Here is a 17,332-nt window from a genome sequence, read left to right as displayed (position 1 = left end):
TCAAGGTTAACTAGTAGCCGTCGCAACTTCATCATTCAGGAAGGTTCAAGGATTCACTGAGAATTCTTATGAAATAATATGGAACGCACAAGATATACATATAGTCATCTAGTTGCACCTATACATTTTTATTAATCACGACGAACGAGTAGCAAGACTTTGTTATCCCACAAAAATCCGTCGCAAGGAAAAAGCTTTATAACATTTCATTATGAAAATGAAAAGTAACTGGAGTAACCCCATAAAGACATTCGATCAGTCTTAGGCTTTCTTTTGGCTAACGGGTTGGAGAATACCGAACCAAAATGACAGAGTTAAACGTACGGGGCGGCACGCGATAGAAATAGAACGTCTTTAATGTAAAGGGTATTTCTTTATTCCTGTGTTCATGCATCGGTATCGCCCTCTGTATTTCTCGCAATTAAAATGCATATACATATATATCTATATATATTTCATATAGATATAAGTAATATGAAATATAAGCATGTACAAATGTATACGGGCAACGCCTAATTCTCTAAACCTACCTCTGAGTTTGTGCATCTTCTTTACAACTACCTAGTACCATTGCCAGTACGTCTACTATTTCAACTTGTCTGTTGTTCTGGCGCTAAGTAGTTTTTCCACTCTGTCCGAGCAAAGCTCTTTGCTTTGTTCGTTCTCGCAAGTCTTCTCACCGCCCAATATCACATTTATGGTATTGTATATCTGTATATCTGTGTAGGTAGTAGTGCAGTAGTAGCAGTAGTAGTAGGCATTGTGAGTGAGGACAATAAACGGTCTATCGTCGTTAGCTATATGTATATAACTATAGTTACTGGTATACTCATGACGCATCCTAAAGTGCTTTTTCATATTTTATTCTACGAGTATATAGTTACTGTAACATTTTATCGAGCCGAACACGTGTAACATTGTGCGAATGCGTAACTCAGCATTTCGGTTGATAGTGATAAAATATTAAAGATAAAAAGAACAAAGGAACCAGTCCTCGTAGTTTGATTTTGCCTATTTGCAAGACTTCGAGAGGTCTTTGAAATGTTTTATATTCTTGTATACGTTGCAAGTTATCATTATTCTTTTATATTCTATTATTATCGTGCTTCTGCTTCTCTGTTAAGAAGGTTAATTTACTCATTTTATTAATATATTCCTGAAGTGCTTGATGTTTTTTTTTTTGAAATTTACTCGATTCTCAAGAGACGATCGTTTGTCAATTTTGTTTTGTAGAGATGCGACGTTTATGATTCTCTTGTTGCAAAAGAAATACAAGATATAGATAAGAAGAATTTATTTCTGGCCGTTGTCGTAATTTCTCAGAGACTCGCGCATGTTGTGACCATCGAATTTCCGTAAGATTATTGTCACGGCATTGTGTCACGGGCGTGGCGCGGAACTTAAATAGAGTCGACACTAGGATGTAATTGTATACCAGAGAGGAATACGGAGATAGAAATTAAAGAAAAAAAGAATAATATAAATAGTTAAAGCGAAATGGTTACTAGCGCCTGGGAGTCTTCATGAATTGAACTGTGACTCAGGTACGCCGAAGAGAGAAAGAGAAAAAAAATATTTTAAGGGTAATCCATTAATGTAAGCATGAAAGAATAACCATGACCCCCCTTTAAATATTTCATTGTCAGTTAACGACCCTAACATCATTTCAGTACTGATGACTAAGATCCTACGGAATGGTAAAAATGCCTAAAGTACTCTTCTATAGATGATAATCAGGGTTCAGGTCCTTTCTGTTTTCTGACCCCTTCCCCCCCCCCCCCCCCCCAAGGAAATTGACCCCAGCTTATAACCCCCTTAGATTTCTTAGAGGGTTGGTGACTCGACACCCTGTAATTGACCTATTTACGCAAGGGGAAGGGAAAGGGGGGCCCCTTCCCCCCCCCCCGCCCCCCAAGGAAATTGACCCCAGCTTATAACCCCCTTAGATTTCTTAGAGGGTTGGTGACTCGACACCCTGTAATTGACCTATTTACGCAAGGGGAAGGGAAAGGGGGGCACGTTAGCTGCTCGCGCAACTCCATTCAATAAATTAACTTCGGCTAACTCGACCAGTAAACTTTCTCATAACCGGTTTACCTGCGTAAACCAAGGAACCTGGTATACAGGTATATGCCAATTTGAAGAAACAGTCGAATTTGAAAATCCAATGGTATTGTGTAATTATCGTCATGATGAAACGTAAAAAGAACGTTCTATCGAATATCCCAAGTAGCAAGTATACCATGTACCTAGTCTCTCTCCCATCCGTCCAATAATTTCAATCAACCCTCGCCACGTCAGAATCCACCACGGTAACGCCATGATTACAGATATCCTGTAGGAGGACTGGCTGACGAGGGCACAGAAATGCCAATTCGAAATAACGGGACAGTCGTTAAACGTTAAACGTGACGTTTATCCCACGAGTGGCTGATACTAGGTACGTGCACGGGATAATGAATAATGAGTGTTGAGTCCCCTTAGGTATGGGTCTTATCGGCACGTGAATCGCTCTAATAACCCTAATCTTCTCTTTGATCCAGATCGGAAAGTGAATCGGTACTGACGGATCTGTCCCATGCACGAGTGGAGACCCGAGATGCGATTCTTCCTTGGTTCTACTCTAATCACGTGCTTCACTTACTGTACCATATTGTGGGTGTTGTACTGTAGTATATTATAGTATAGTGCATTACGATGCTGCTGCACCGTTTCGTCCACCTTCTCTTGCTCTTCCTATACAACACGGGATTACCTTTGACTGGGGCTTAATGTATCTATGCAATTGCTTTCTAACGGTACTGAGGTGGCATTTATCTCCGAAGCGAGGGCCCAAGTTAAAAAATTGAAAAAAGTCACGTGACATTTGTTAACGGAAAAATTATTTACTATTTTAATGCTTTGCAACTTTAATGCTAGCAAGGTATATAGCATTGAATTTTATTTACCGAAAATTTAAGCGTTTTAAAAGTAAAATTAATTTGGCCTTAAAGGGAATCGATTTTAATTTTCATTGTATAACTTTATTGGTATGTATTATTAATAAAAGTAGGATTCTGTCAATTGCATATAAAAGTTAAGTACTCGTCGATGAATAGGTAAAAAAAAAACATTTTTTTTCTTATTACTGATTTTCCTCATATGACAATTAGATTGCCGCGAATCGTTATCAATATCATTTTACAAGGAATATACTGAAAACGTGTATTATAGTCTTGAAATTGTATTACTGCCTGGGAAGTATCGCGCGTGTCGTTTGAACTGTATGTTTATTTTACACCGAAAACTCTCCATCTTTTTTTCTAATTTTAGATTTTCCCCATGCTGTATGCGTGAACCCAAAAATCCCACACGCATACTGTACATATTTAATAGGGGTTTCCAACTCCGTTACATAGCCGGAAATCATAGATTCTTGGTAACCACAAAGCAACAAAGATAATATTTTTAGAAGAGGAACACTGCATACCACAGTGCACATATTATATTCGTTACAAGACAAGACACGTTTATCTGGCTAAATAAGACTGAAAGAAATTTTCTTTATTTCTCTTTGTTATAGCATTCGATAGAATTATCAATTTACTGATTATTAATTGACCAATTAAAAGTAGGGAGGAAAATATTACGTTAGGCAGTCTGTAAAAATTGATTTATCAAATGAATGTCCTCGACACGTGTCACTAATCTAGATATATACAATTGTCAATACGTGCTTTATACGATGACGTTGAGATGATAAACTTACAGATCAGCCAAGTACATTAATTTGGCAATTACATACCAATTTAATAATCAATTTTCGAGATATTATCTATTTGAAGCCAGGGTTTAAGTCATCCAATTGTTAAGATATTTGAAGAGGATAAATATGATCCAGATACTTTTTTTGAATTTAGATTTAGTGTCAGTTTGGATTAATTATTTTTACACATTGTACGTTATTTTTTTATTGAATTAGAGTATCCGAGAATCTCCGTTTTATCTCGTCTTTGTTGTGTCTCTATCATTTCTCTTATCAATTGTCACACCTATTCACTCTTTGTTAGTCTCGTCACCCTGTATAATTTGATTGGACGTATGCTAGACTACAAAAGCTTATTTGCCATACGAACAAAATACCGAATGAGACATACATTTGCTTCATGTTGACATTGTTCATTAGATGTTTATATTGATGGTGATAATGTTCATGATAACGGTTCAATCGCTCAACAGGATTTATGATAAACGTACAAAGATAACGAAGACAATTTTCATAGTCTATTAGCAGTACCAGTAGTTTTCAATCTTGTAGGATGTTCTTTTTTTCGTTCATTGGAAATCCGCCAGTCTGATATACATATATTGATCGCTAAATAGTTTGGGCACTGTATCTACTGATGTAATATTGTATTTACATTCCAATGTCTTTTCCATAGCACGTTCAGTGCACAAAATTAGTATGAGTTGCGATGAACCGTGGTGGATGCAAATGACAATGAACAATGCACTACATTACATAGATCGAAAGGGTGTGGCATGATTCAAAGATACAAAATGCAAGAAAAACGATTGACTAATGTTAGCGATGCAGAATTTCGGTTGCATCGCAAATGTTCAATTTAAAATTGTCAGTTAGACTAAGATCGTTACAGGTGTAATGTTAAGTAGAAGTATTAGGATTTATTAATAAAGGCAGCATGCTGTTATTAATTTGTATCTCTCCACAATAAATATGTGGCACCACCTATGTGCAATAACGCGCAGGAGTGGCAGCTGTTTTCTAGATTTCTATACGTATAAAAGCCTCTTCAGGCCAGATGTACATACATACATGTGCACGGATTACGTAGAGATGGATCCGTATACGTACGTAAGACGTAGTATATGAAAAAACGGATTGAGAGAAGAGTAAATGGGGACAAAGAAAAAAAATAAAAAGAAAGAAAAATGAAAAGGGTTCAACGACCTGGCATCATATTAAAAAGATTTTTCCAGGACATCGAAACCAGGATCGTTACCCGTCAGTTGAAGCGCTGAAACCGGATCGATCCCCCGTGAAACCCGGGGATACAATTGCCCTACTTTTTACACCAGTCTCCGAGTTTCCTATACATACTACTTGTATGATGATATATATATATATACATATATGTGTCGTTTCAAGCTTTGTAATGGAGTAAAATTTTTATTTTATGGTAATTAAAGTACGACGTATTTGTCAAAAAAATAATTTGTTTACACAGTTTTGGACATTTACTCGTTGTGTATAAACGCACGTGCGCCGACTGACGGCAACGCATGCGTCATGATGCCCGCGTCGTGCGCGACACACACTCGGCACGTATTAAAAAGGGTCGAGGATTAAGCTCGTTGAGCTAGTTGAAATCCCTAATTATTTACCTCGGTACGTATCGTTGTCATTGTCGTTGTCGTTCTGCTCTGTGGTGATGATGCTGTTGGTAGAATTTTCAGTGATGGTTTCGTCGGTCGTTTGTTGCGCGTGGACACTGTTCATGCTGACCGGCAGCAACATGAGAATGAGAGCCGCTGTCGCGCCGAGATGAGCCCAGCAGCTCATCTTGGCTTGCGACATTTTGCTCCGCGTTTTCTCACTGATCTGGCAGTTGCCACGGAAACGCTTTATAAAAATCGGTGATCGTCTGACCACCCCTCTGCCACCTCCCTCGCACTACGTAAATTACTTAATAAATTCACCCATTTTTGAGAGATTTTTTTCTTTCTCTCGCTTCGTTTATGTTCTGATCTTTGGAATCGTTACTATACTTTCCCCTTTTTCTTCTTTCTCTTCCTGATCACATGGATGATCCTCAGCGACGTTTTATCGCTATGCTCCCCACCTCTGTATCATTCACTTCCACGATCTCTTTTATTGATCCTCTCTTTGATTCTCAGCTGCTGCCTTTCTCTTTGTCGGAATCGTAGCCAGCGCTCTTGGTTTATTTTCAATGTTCACTATAAATTCATTTAAATCTTTATACTGCGAACAGTCAGGAGCGCATGGCGAGATCGGCGAACATTCTTAGTTGTTTTGACAGTAGCAAGATGAAAAAAGATAGTCAAGTTGGTAAAATATACGAATGGGAAGGAGAAAGAGAAAACGATTGCAGCGCCCTCAGCAAACTCGACTCGAGGAGACTCGTTGCGAGGAGTCTAAGAGCTCGTTGAGGTAGGGAAAGGAATCGATAAATGGAGCGGTCGTTCGTGTTATTTTCTTTTTTTTTTAGATTTTCGGAAAGGTCGATAAAACTATGTTCCCTAATTTCGACAGTTTGATACCGATTGCTAGGGAACGCTGAAGCAGCTAATAAAATAGCAAGACTGGCTTGATACTGTAAACGATTTCATTTCGTAAGGTCTGCACAGGGACGTGTTAAATGGCGTCGTGTCAAAAGGGTGGAATTGAACAGCCGAACCCCTTTTTTCAAAGCAGCACGTCCCCTAGATAGAGGTATTGTGTGAATGGATCCCGGTATAGAATTATTTAGCACCATAACAAAGATGCGATCAACGAACTATTCCCGCTTGATGAGTAGTTATCGTTGCTGTCATTATTACCATCGTCCATGACGATATAGGCAGTGTTATCTGCACTGTGCACTAATGAATATTTATCAAATGGTACCGAATGCTTTAATTAAAAAGAACGAAATGACAATTGTCCTTGTCAGTTGTCACGTGAATCTTCACACAGAAACAAAATACACAAGACATACACCACACGATTGCAATTTCATACTTTTCTTATTTCCTTTTTGTTTTCAATCGCGTCTAATTGACGCCTTCCAGTATATCCAGTACTGCCTTCCAATGGCTCACAATTACCACTGTACTCCAGTGAATTTGGCAATGATCAATGATAACACTCAGTTTCACTGACAATAAAAATGATTACCGACCTCGCGTTGTGTATGCGTGACAGTATCGAAGCGCGAGTCACGAGCGCCCAGAGCGTAATGCACGAAGAAAGGTAGGTTGCTCGGTAGGCCGCTCCGGGTTGTACAGGGGTATTTGCATGAAACGTGCGCGTACACACAGTGTCGTATCAAGATGGTGTCTTTAGGGTTCCGTCCGTGCTGTCGTCCAATAATCGACCGCTTGAGGAAGTGAGACAGAGAGAGAGTGAAAGAAAGAGATGGAAAGAAGATTAGAAAGAGGAAGAGTGAGGGAGACCGAGGGAGAGAGATTCTGGAGTACTTAGAGTGAGTTGTAGAAGGAAGAGTGTTGAAGTAAGTAGGAGAGGAACGGAGAAATAACCCGAAGCCGGCAGAAGCACGCACTGGCAAAACCTTTCGATCAGTTCCTTTTCACTATGCGGCTTTCATCGCGTCAATCGCGGCTTTATATGTGTTTTCTCTGTTTATTTCTATTTAGTTAACACCCTGCGGATGTGAATTTTAATTAATGCGTATCGATCTATCGGTAGATTATGTTCTATGCTGTTTGAGAGTAATCGAAAGACCGGCCACGGTTCGACGACAGCGTTGGCCTCTGGAGCGCTCGAGTAACAATGACGGTTCGTAAGGTCGGCTGGAGAGGGACGTACCTAGTTTCAGGGGCGTACAGAAATAAATTTGGGCCCCGTTTATTGAAACTAGATTTCGCACGCATAGAATGGGAAATTATTACATTTAGATGTTCGTTTCTTATATTTGTATTTTCGTAACTATATTATTGCATCGTTTAACATAGAGGAATTTGCGGTTTGGCTGTGTTATTTTTGTGGGAGAGTGGGATTTATATGTTACAAGCTGGGCGACAGTCATTTGAAGTATAGCAATAGGATTTTATATAGGGACGGCTAGAAGGTTCCCAGGCTAGGTCAGGGACGTATTTGGAACCCGATGAACCCTGGGCAGAATGCCAATGAATTTCACAGAATGTATAGAGTATCCCTCAAGGCTAGTTGTTAACATACACCCCTAGATGTGCTACGGTATTGACGTAGGGTGTGGTTTATTTGGAAAAGCTTCTCTGGATTCTCATTTTAATTTACACTTGACCTTATTGAACCTGCACATATTGCAACGCGGTGTGCACGGCAATTCTATACTGATGGTCAAGACTCTATATGGTGTCCCATGGAAGTCTAGCCAAAGTGTTTGTACTTAATCGATCCGTCCAGGCTAAAGCCTTTGGCGGTATGTAACGTAAATGCTTTTACTAGAAATATGTCAATAATACAAGACAATATAAGCTTATCAGGAGAGTTTTAAACTAAACATTGATTATGATTTATCCAAAACTATTATGGAATAATCTGCTCCCTGACATTTTAAGCATTGTTCTACTTTGTATAAGATTATTTATTAATATTTATTGTTATGTTATTTTATTTAATGTAGTAATCGACTTAAAGGCTATCGAAGGCACTAATGCTGGACAAAGTTTTTGATATTAAGGTACAAAACCCGTGTTATCGTAAATGGAAATGGTTTAAAAATTAAATTGTCGTATTCTTACTTTTATAGTGGATTTACAGATTTATCAAGTATCCCGTTATCCGTTCAATAACGATTGATTAAAGTTATAAGTTAAAGTAGAACTTGGGATATCACAATCACAATCGTCATTTCTCTTGAACTTTATCATTCGTCGAATAAATTGTCGAGTTTCCATCGGAAGTTAATATTTGGTATATCATTCTGGAAGCGATCTACTCAGCACATTTTTGATTCATAGGAAAACTTTTTTACCACTGTGTTTTAATTAACTGTTGGTTACTCGAGAAATATCTGCAGATTTCTGTCGGTACATAATCTGTTTGTTTTATGTTCGGCTACCAAATGATAAGGTAGATTTCTTTAGCTATTACCGACGGCGTCATGTGTACACTTGACTAGCTTCACGATAGCGCCACAGTCATTTGATTAAATTATCGTGTAAACGCGTGAGTGATATTTTTGATTGTTTTTTAGCAAAAAAAATATTTGCCATTTGAATAAATTTAATTTTTGACTGAATATAAATAGACTAGATATGACCGCGTGTTCTGTGCCTCGAGATTCTGATATGTAGAATATATATCTATATAGAGCATTCCAATGGTTAAAGTCCATTGGTTTGTATTCAAAACACCCGGGCTCGCGTAACATTATATTCCTTACGATGTCCAGTCTATTGACTTCATAACTCAACGATTTAACTTACCTCCTTCATCCGTCATTACTAGAACCGTCATGGGAGGTCCATGGCCCTCAGGATTGAATACTTGAAGTGATATATGGTATTTCGTGAAAGTCTCCAGATTATTTATGTTGTGACTCTGTAATGGTAATAGAGTGTATATAATTTATCGTCATACCATATATAAAAAGTATATAAAGGTCATCAGTGGTACTCACTCGAATTCCTGGATCACGTATATAAATTTCTTTCATAGTTTCATTCTGCTTTCCGCTTTGCCTGTAAGCAATTCTGTAGCCAAGAAATTCACCGCGTATCGTATCCTTGCTTGGTGGCTCCCAGGTGATGAGGATGGAGTTGGCCGAGGTATTGTGCGCCATTATAATAGATGGTTTGCCTTTGGGTGCTGAAAGAAAGAAAAAAGGTTGCAATGAGTAAATAAGTCTTGTAATAAAATAAATGGCCATTATTATAAGCGAATTGAAAATGTTCATTAAGCATAATTTTTTGGCATCTAACACTGCGACACTATATTATGAAAATGTTGCCTATCCTAAAAGAAAATCGTGACAGTTGTATAATATTTTTTTCTTTTTAGCATCTTCCCTCTTTTCTTCGTTACACCTTTCCTTATTACCTCTTTCTCCTTATTTTCATTCTTATTCCTTTTCATTTCGCCCCTACCATACCATTCAATCGACTAATTACACCAGCATAAAGCTTTCGCCTCTAATTTTTATTCCGTGTAAAATGAGTTCGTAATTGGAATCCGTACTAACGTAGAAAACATTGATTTATTATGTACTAAAATATCGCAATTTATTGAATACCGAATTGAATGGCTATCAGACCAATATGACACGCTTTGACCTTATCGCGATATATCTAGTTAGTCTTGCTTTACGAAAGTCATTATTCCTTGTTTTGTTCATTCATAAAATATCGTAGGGTGTATTCGTCTTTAATAGTTACATTGTTTGATCTTATTTATGATTTTCATAGGAATATTAAATCTCGAATCCATTAGATTGCTGCTTTCAAATTTTTATTGTATAAGATTTTCTTGAAATTGGTTAAATATTAAGTGAAAAGCTTTACCCAAAAGTTTTCTCTCGCTTTCTCTTTCTCCGTGGAAATTATTATATTGCTGTCTGTGTATTTTTCATTATGCCCAGGAAAACATCCATCAATTTATTTGCAATATTTACCCAATTGAAAAATTCGAAGGGCAAGAAGAATTAGAGTAAATTTTAATAAAACTCGAGACCTAGGGAACATTTTTTTGGGTCACAGTTCGTGGAATTGTATTCAAGAAACAATAAATTATCTCCTCCGTTCGATATCTGTAATTTGAGGTTATGTACGTAAATTCTCCAAGCATAGATTTCTCTAGAGAATCAGCAGCTTTCAATAATCCACTATGATTTTCTGTTTCTTTGCAATGTTTTTTATAAGTAATATACGAACTGAAGGTAGTTCTACCATTGAAGCCTAATGGATGGACTTACTGAAATTAGTGCAATGTTCTTAAATAATCCTGTATGCTTAAGATTGTGTACTGTGACGTGATTTTTCGATTGACGGTCACAAGGCGACTCCGGCTACCGATTCAGATAACGTTCTCGCTTTCTGGTTCCCTTCGGGTCGCCACCCTGCTCAGAAGTTACGCTCGCGGGTTAATTCGTACAGTTACTGCCGTGGGGAGATGGTCTCGACGTAGCGAGTTGTCCCGCAGAGGAGAGTACCCAATGGAGACGTCTCCACGTACCTGCAGAAGCCCGGGTGAAATACCGGCGCCCCGCTGGAGAGAGGAAAAGGGCTCTAGAGCGGGCGGAGGTAAGGTTTTGATACAGTTAAGGGCGGGGGGGGGGAACCCCTTGCCCGAGTTGCGGTACTGGTGCCCAGCTGTCACCCGATACTTTGGGGAAGCGGCCGTGGAAGATCTTCCGGTGTTATGTACCGATTCACTAAGAAACGCTCTCGACTTGGTTTAAAGGGACGACTCAAGGGAAAGCAAGAGTTATCGGCTATAAGGATCTCGACCAATCAGAATGATTAGTTCTCGAATTTGGCTATTGTCTAAGCAGTCTGTCTCGGGGCACCGATCGAGGTGTCACGAATTGGCTCGTGCTCTCGTGCTATCTGTTAATACTTTTTCTAGCTGAGTTTCGATACGGCATAGAAGGTTCTCGCCTGCGTAGTTCTCGCGTTGCTCTCGCGATATCCAGGAAATTCTATGGATTTTCTGTGAGTGTTCCGGAGCTGTAGTGCTGTGCCCCAGTGCAGTGCCCGCTTGAGTGTCCTCTGGATACAGTTCTCGGCTTTTACGAATTAGCTGCACTAGCTTCAGTGGGGACTCCCAATTTATTAATTGGTGAAGGGTATTCGATTTGATGGTTCAGATTCGTGTTGTTACGTTCTCGATCAGTTACTCTCTGTATCTCGCACTATTTGCCTGCCGCTTACTCCGGCCGTCTGTACCTCACTGCATTTCCGTAACCGTCCGCTCCCGTTTGTGCATCCAGTTGCGTTTGTCGATTTTACGCGTCAAGTTATCGTCTTTTCTGATAGGTTCCGTCAGAGCTCTCGTTTTGGCGGAGTTGGGCCTATTCCACCCCAACTCCCAGGTCATACCGGCTTTTGTCAGTTCCCGGTGACAAAAGAATTGGCTGGCGCCTGCCTGACTTGCGGGTGCATAAGCGAAAAATGGACGGCTGAAGGTAACGTAGATTGCTTCTTGGATTTTTCGCCATCGGTGTCGAGTTAAGAAAATACGTTACAGTACGTAATTTGTATCTCTTGAGGTTGCATCATAAATAAGCTAATACTCTTATCGCTATACCACACCTAATTATGTGTGTATCTTGCAGATATATCTCATTTAAATCTGCGGTTCTTCCATTTGACTTATTTTCATTTTGAAAATTTTATTTAGTGCATTCAGATTAAAATTTAGATCAAAGAAAAAAAATTTTAAAAAATAAAAAAAATAAAAAAATTTATCTTAGCAATCATATGAATAGTGTAAAATGCGACAATCTATGTTGTTTTCTCAATATAAATACATCTTAAGAAAATACATGATATACACTCGGAATCACTACGAAGTGTTACAAAGTATAAGATAGACGTTTTTCAATGTATCCTTTCACAAATATTTTGAAATTGGATATTTGCTTTAAAAAGAAATTTTTTTTTTCACTAGTTCTGCCACGTACAACACTAAATTGACAATGACACAAAATAAAATTGACACCAAATAAAAAAAGCTAAAATTGACTATCTTTTTGATTGCTTCCCAAATAAAAAAAGAAATTTTTTAATGTATTTTAGCTTCTTCTACATTTCATATGCAATATGGGCCCTAAAAATTCTTCGGGTATTTTGCTCCATGTATTCCGCAAGCTATTCATAATAAATGTTCCTTGACATGGGGTTGTAAAATTGTACGTATGATCAACTGCTCAAGAATGCTTCCAAAATCGAATATTTTCAGTATCGTATACTATTCTTGGCATCTGATAGACTTTAATAGAATAGACGACGATAGTTTTCAAAGTATTCATGGCGATAAATTGGGTCGAATCCCTTACGCGATTTCACGTAACCCCAATTCCAAGTCAATATCTAGTAGGGCAAGCAGGCATCCAGCCAGGACTACCAATCTACTTATAGCTATCTACCCACATACCTACATACCCCTCTGGGACTCTTCTCAGCCTCTCCGAAAGTTATTAAACCGTCAAACTCCCCTTGGTCGTCTTACCAATGAATACCTTTCGATAAACGCGGACGTAAATTGCTCTAAAAGTCTTGGGTAAGTTATAATAGAAGGGGTGTACTGTAATGTCTCCTTGTCAATGTAGTAGAGGCCAGAAGGATGCTGCCTAGGTGAATGGCAGAATAATATCGCGCTGTCGAAAATTTTATTATACGAGTTATTCACGCCTGCGAAGGGTTGGGAAGGTGATCGGAGGGTGTAAGGTGGAAGGTTGAGGAACCAGGAATAAGATCGGCTTAAGCGAAATTGCTATGACGGCTTTGTGGTCGAATTATTAATAAGCACCTTGTTATTCGAACAATTTGTTACAGCACTTGACTAGACCTCGAAAATATGGGGTTGATAACTATATACTGTTACTAAGGTACTTTGTTTAGTCTACAAAATTCACCCGTTTGTGCATACGCTTTTAAGTAAATGTGTATATTTAACAAATTATAGGGGTGATTGGAAAAGTTTGACCGTCTACCAATATGGATGTAAGGAAATCATTATAAAACAAAACTTTCAGTGCTATACTCGGTCCACGTGTTCGATGTGTCTTTTTGACAGAACGAAAACAATGAAGTCTCTTGCAAGCCACATTCGTGGGCTTTGCATACAATTCTTGTTGCAGAGTTATACGCGGGTATAATTTTTAATTGAATAATATTGTAGTAGTAATAAGGTCAACCTTATTTTTTGAAGATTTTCGTATACGTCGTATATACGAAGAATATATATCGAAAACGAAGAATATATTTCGTATATAGAAAAAATACATAAGAAATATTTTTGTCATATATGCGAAGTACAAAGATAATATAACAGAACGACGATATTTTTTCACCAAGAACTAGATGCTCGCAATGGGTCAACATACGATCTACGGGTACGTAGAGGACGTGATAGGAGCGTGGATGTATACATAGAGAGCTTATGGACATCCACTTTGCTGTTGAAGCTTTTGAAAACTGAGGCTGATTGAGGAAGGATTCGCCATGGATCTACGGTATTGTTTTTTTGTGAATTAGAAGAGGATGCCAGTAACTTCATACCAAGCAGAAATTTATTCGAGGTGGAATCCAAAACCGGCAACGCATCAGGCCCGGTGGTGGCATATCACGCGGATTTGACATTCGGCCCTGATCAGGTGACTGATTCGGTCTCGGTCAGGTGCCTGATCCGGCCCTATCGATGCCTGAACTGGCTAGGATGATGGTAATCTGACACTAACCTTATCAGGCATGCCTTATCGTTACCTAATTTGACCCTGACGTCACCCACATCCGGCTGTCCGGATTAGGAAAACCATCCCAGTACCTGATCCTGACAGTATCCGTCCATCCTGGTCAGACAGGCCATACTATTGTCTGATCTGGCCCGAATCTGATTAATGTGACGCAGACCTTGTAACGGCATGCCCTACAATTACCTGATATGGCTCTGAACCAGCGACGCCAGGCTGGATTCCAATTCTTAGGAATATTGGATGTGACCCGGATCAGGGTGGTATTCAGCCAGCCTGACCCGTCATGCCTTAGTGATATCTCAGCTGGTCCTGATGAGACATCAGGCAGCCTGACTAAATTCTGTCCGAGATACCGAGCCAATAGGAACCATCAATGTAAAGCACAATGGACCTCCTTTCGTCTCACCAGACGTTCTTAGAAACAGGACCTATGGAACATCCCAGAGTGGATAATTTGTCTTGGATCACCAGAATCTTGTGGAAGACAACCGTTCATGTTCAAAAAGTTATTGACCCCTCAATAGCTTGTGTCATTGAAAATTGCCACCCATGTTCTGTTGAAAATTAGTCAAATATCTCGATATTTGCATTAAGAATTTTGGCATAATGTGTATAGAGCTTACTGACCCTTCAGGTAAGAATGTTTGATTAAAGGAATTGATCTTGCAGCGTGGCTCTTGGTAAATATGTCACCCTTCTTGGTATGGAATTTAATGGTTATTATTTAAATAATCTTGCCATATATAGAATTATATTTATGGATATATTAAAGCTTTATATTAATGGATCTCAATTTCACGAATCCTCACCAGTTTCAATTAAATCTAGGACCTTCGGTATCGGAGCTGCTACCGAAATCGATCTTCGGGTTATAACCCGAAGACATTTCAGATATCCAAACAATTTCGAAATAGAAGGCGTATTGGGCTTACAAATTGTTTTTACTTATCTGTATCGTATTTATCTGATAAATAGTATATTACGACCCTAGGCCAGAAAGTTGGATTTCCTGGCGTATGTGATATAAAAGCCTCGGCTTCGCCTCGGCCTTTGCATCACATACGCCAGGGCATTTAACTTTGTGGCCATGTGTCGTATACTATTTTTCTTGCTCCCTAAGCCAAAAGTACCGTCTTCCCGTTTTTATTATTCAACTGACATTACAAATTTACGGTTATGAACAGTTAGAGTTTATGATTGAACATTCACTTGTTTACATTTGTTTATATGCAGGCAAGCAGGCCACAAAAGTGGCTCTTCCCGGACTCAAATGCGGCCGGCAAGACGGTACTTTCGGCTTAGGGAGCAAGAAAACATGTTTTATATTAATCAGTAATTTTTCATTCATTTTTTTCTCTATGACACATTCATAGTGATGGCTGTTGTTTTATCTGCGCACCCCCTTCACTCTGGATCGCTGTAAGGGTCCTCAATTCCGAAATCTTTCAACGATTTTTAACTCGCCTTTATGTATACTGAATAACATTTTTAATATCCAAAAGTTTCACTTTTTTTTACTTTTTGTCCAATCCTTATATTTATCTGATTCAAATAAGATTCAATCTTATTTGCTCTCTTTAGCGAAATTTATTATACGGGAGATCTGTTACCTCGGAAACTTTCTACCGGTTTTCCAGGGCATATTAATTTAACAATTATATCTTGTACTTTTCATTATCGTGCTTTGTCAGGATCCCTTTGTTATTTTGTTTATTAACCCGACCCTCTGCTTTTGCCTGCAGGCTGGACCAGCAAGTTACCTCTCTTTCTCCGAAGTTCCATTTTTATTCTTGTCGCCAATTTTGCTTTGTAGCTTTCTTTCTGATTAGTGCTCTTTCGATTAATGAGCGTTGATAGTAACGACTGACGTGTAGGAATTATTCGTTTTATCTTGGGAATTCTGGGAACATGTGTCTGTCATTAAGAAAAATGAAGTTTTGCTATACAATCACAGTAATAGTATAGTCTGGCATAACGAGCCAGAAATACATATATGAATATATGCATTTCATATGACTATTAATATTCGCAAATTATTGCCACAATCTTCACTCGTCTTCATTTTGTACTTTTTGTGCCTGAGATTGACATCTCATTGCTAACGCATTATTTCACATTATAACTGTGGCCTCAGTCATCATCGAGTGTAAATTACTGCTTTTCAATTTCCAAACGTATAATTTCTCTCATACGACGTCCTCTTATGCAATAGAAATGTCCTCCTCCACCCTCTCTTCGTCTCTACTGATATTGTGGCTGCGTATCGTGTTTCAGTCTAGATAAATCTGACGTCACACAGTACTCGCACCTGTTCACAAAACCGCATCGTCGTCGGCCCTCGTGAATATTGCTACCGAAAATGGCCAAGGAGCCAGGTTGTGGGTTCATACAGCAATTGTCAGTAAAATAATTTGGAAGGCATTAAAATGCAGCCGAGAGAAGCGACAGTAGTGTCGAGTTGCAGACTCATTTAAACTACCTCTGACTGGAACTCTCATATATAAATTTCTCCTGGCACATATCCTCTGTCCTCCTTCTCCACGAGCTTCCTGTCTACTCACATCCGCACAGCCAACCCTTGTATTCGTATAATTGCACTTTACGCTTCACTTCAAAGCTTCTCTCACAATCAGACAATCGTATTTCATTTTCAGCCGCATAATGCTGGGCCTCCTGGGTCTTGGGGTCGACGTCGACCTTTCGACATCCTGGACAGCCTGGATGCATTGTCAATTATTATTCCTGCAGTGCGGCGACAGAAGCTGGGAACCTCGCTGCGTCGCTCCGGCGCGACTGCAGCTGAAGTTGCAATTGCATATCAAGAAACGTTCGAACGTGGGATGAGATGTAATGAAAGTGAACAGTTCAATTGGACGCATCGATAATTCTGCACTTTGAATTGCTAAAGTTAATTGACTACGTATGAAAATGCAATTCGGACGATTCAGCATTGCCTCTCTGAGGGAATAACGAGTGCACGTTAATCGGCCGATTGGTTTACATTTTATTTATACCTACGCAACCCGCGTTCCATCCGTTTCATAATACTTTTTAAATTATTTTTTATTTTGATATGAGGTAACCTTAAATCATATTCACCATGAATTGGCAGAGTATGAACGAGATAAAGTTATCTTAGCACAATGAATTAAGCATCACGTATAACCAACAATACCGATTGTTCTTGCATT

The 17,332-nt window shown here is 38.9% G+C and overlaps 1 protein-coding gene across 9 annotated transcripts in view; it reads right to left on the bottom strand.

The window, feature by feature from the left end:
• LOC107270534 (tyrosine-protein phosphatase 99A) overlaps positions 1 to 17,332 on the bottom strand; it is a 38,244-nt gene that overhangs the window by 16,361 nt on the left and 4,551 nt on the right. For 5 of the 9 annotated variants that reach the window (XM_025087899.1, XM_015745623.2, XM_015745624.2 and 2 more), the window contains exons 2-3: positions 9,348 to 9,535; positions 9,154 to 9,268 (exon numbers count right to left, since the gene is read on the bottom strand). In XM_025087899.1, the coding sequence (XP_024943667.1) occupies positions 9,154 to 9,268; positions 9,348 to 9,535 (303 nt within the window). Of the gene's footprint in view, positions 1 to 5,385; positions 7,503 to 9,153; positions 9,269 to 9,347; positions 9,536 to 17,332 lie in introns of those variants that run through there. The other 4 variants (XM_025087900.1, XM_015745627.2, XM_015745628.2 and 1 more) reach the window with 4 other exon arrangements.

This window comes from Cephus cinctus, unplaced genomic scaffold (genome assembly GCF_000341935.2).
Source record: "Cephus cinctus unplaced genomic scaffold, Ccin1 Ccin1_scaffold0802, whole genome shotgun sequence".
In the NCBI taxonomy this organism is placed as follows: domain Eukaryota; kingdom Metazoa; phylum Arthropoda; class Insecta; order Hymenoptera; family Cephidae; genus Cephus; species Cephus cinctus.
The sequence above is the reverse complement of the archived record's forward strand: the minus strand, read 5'-3'. Positions and strand labels throughout refer to the sequence as shown.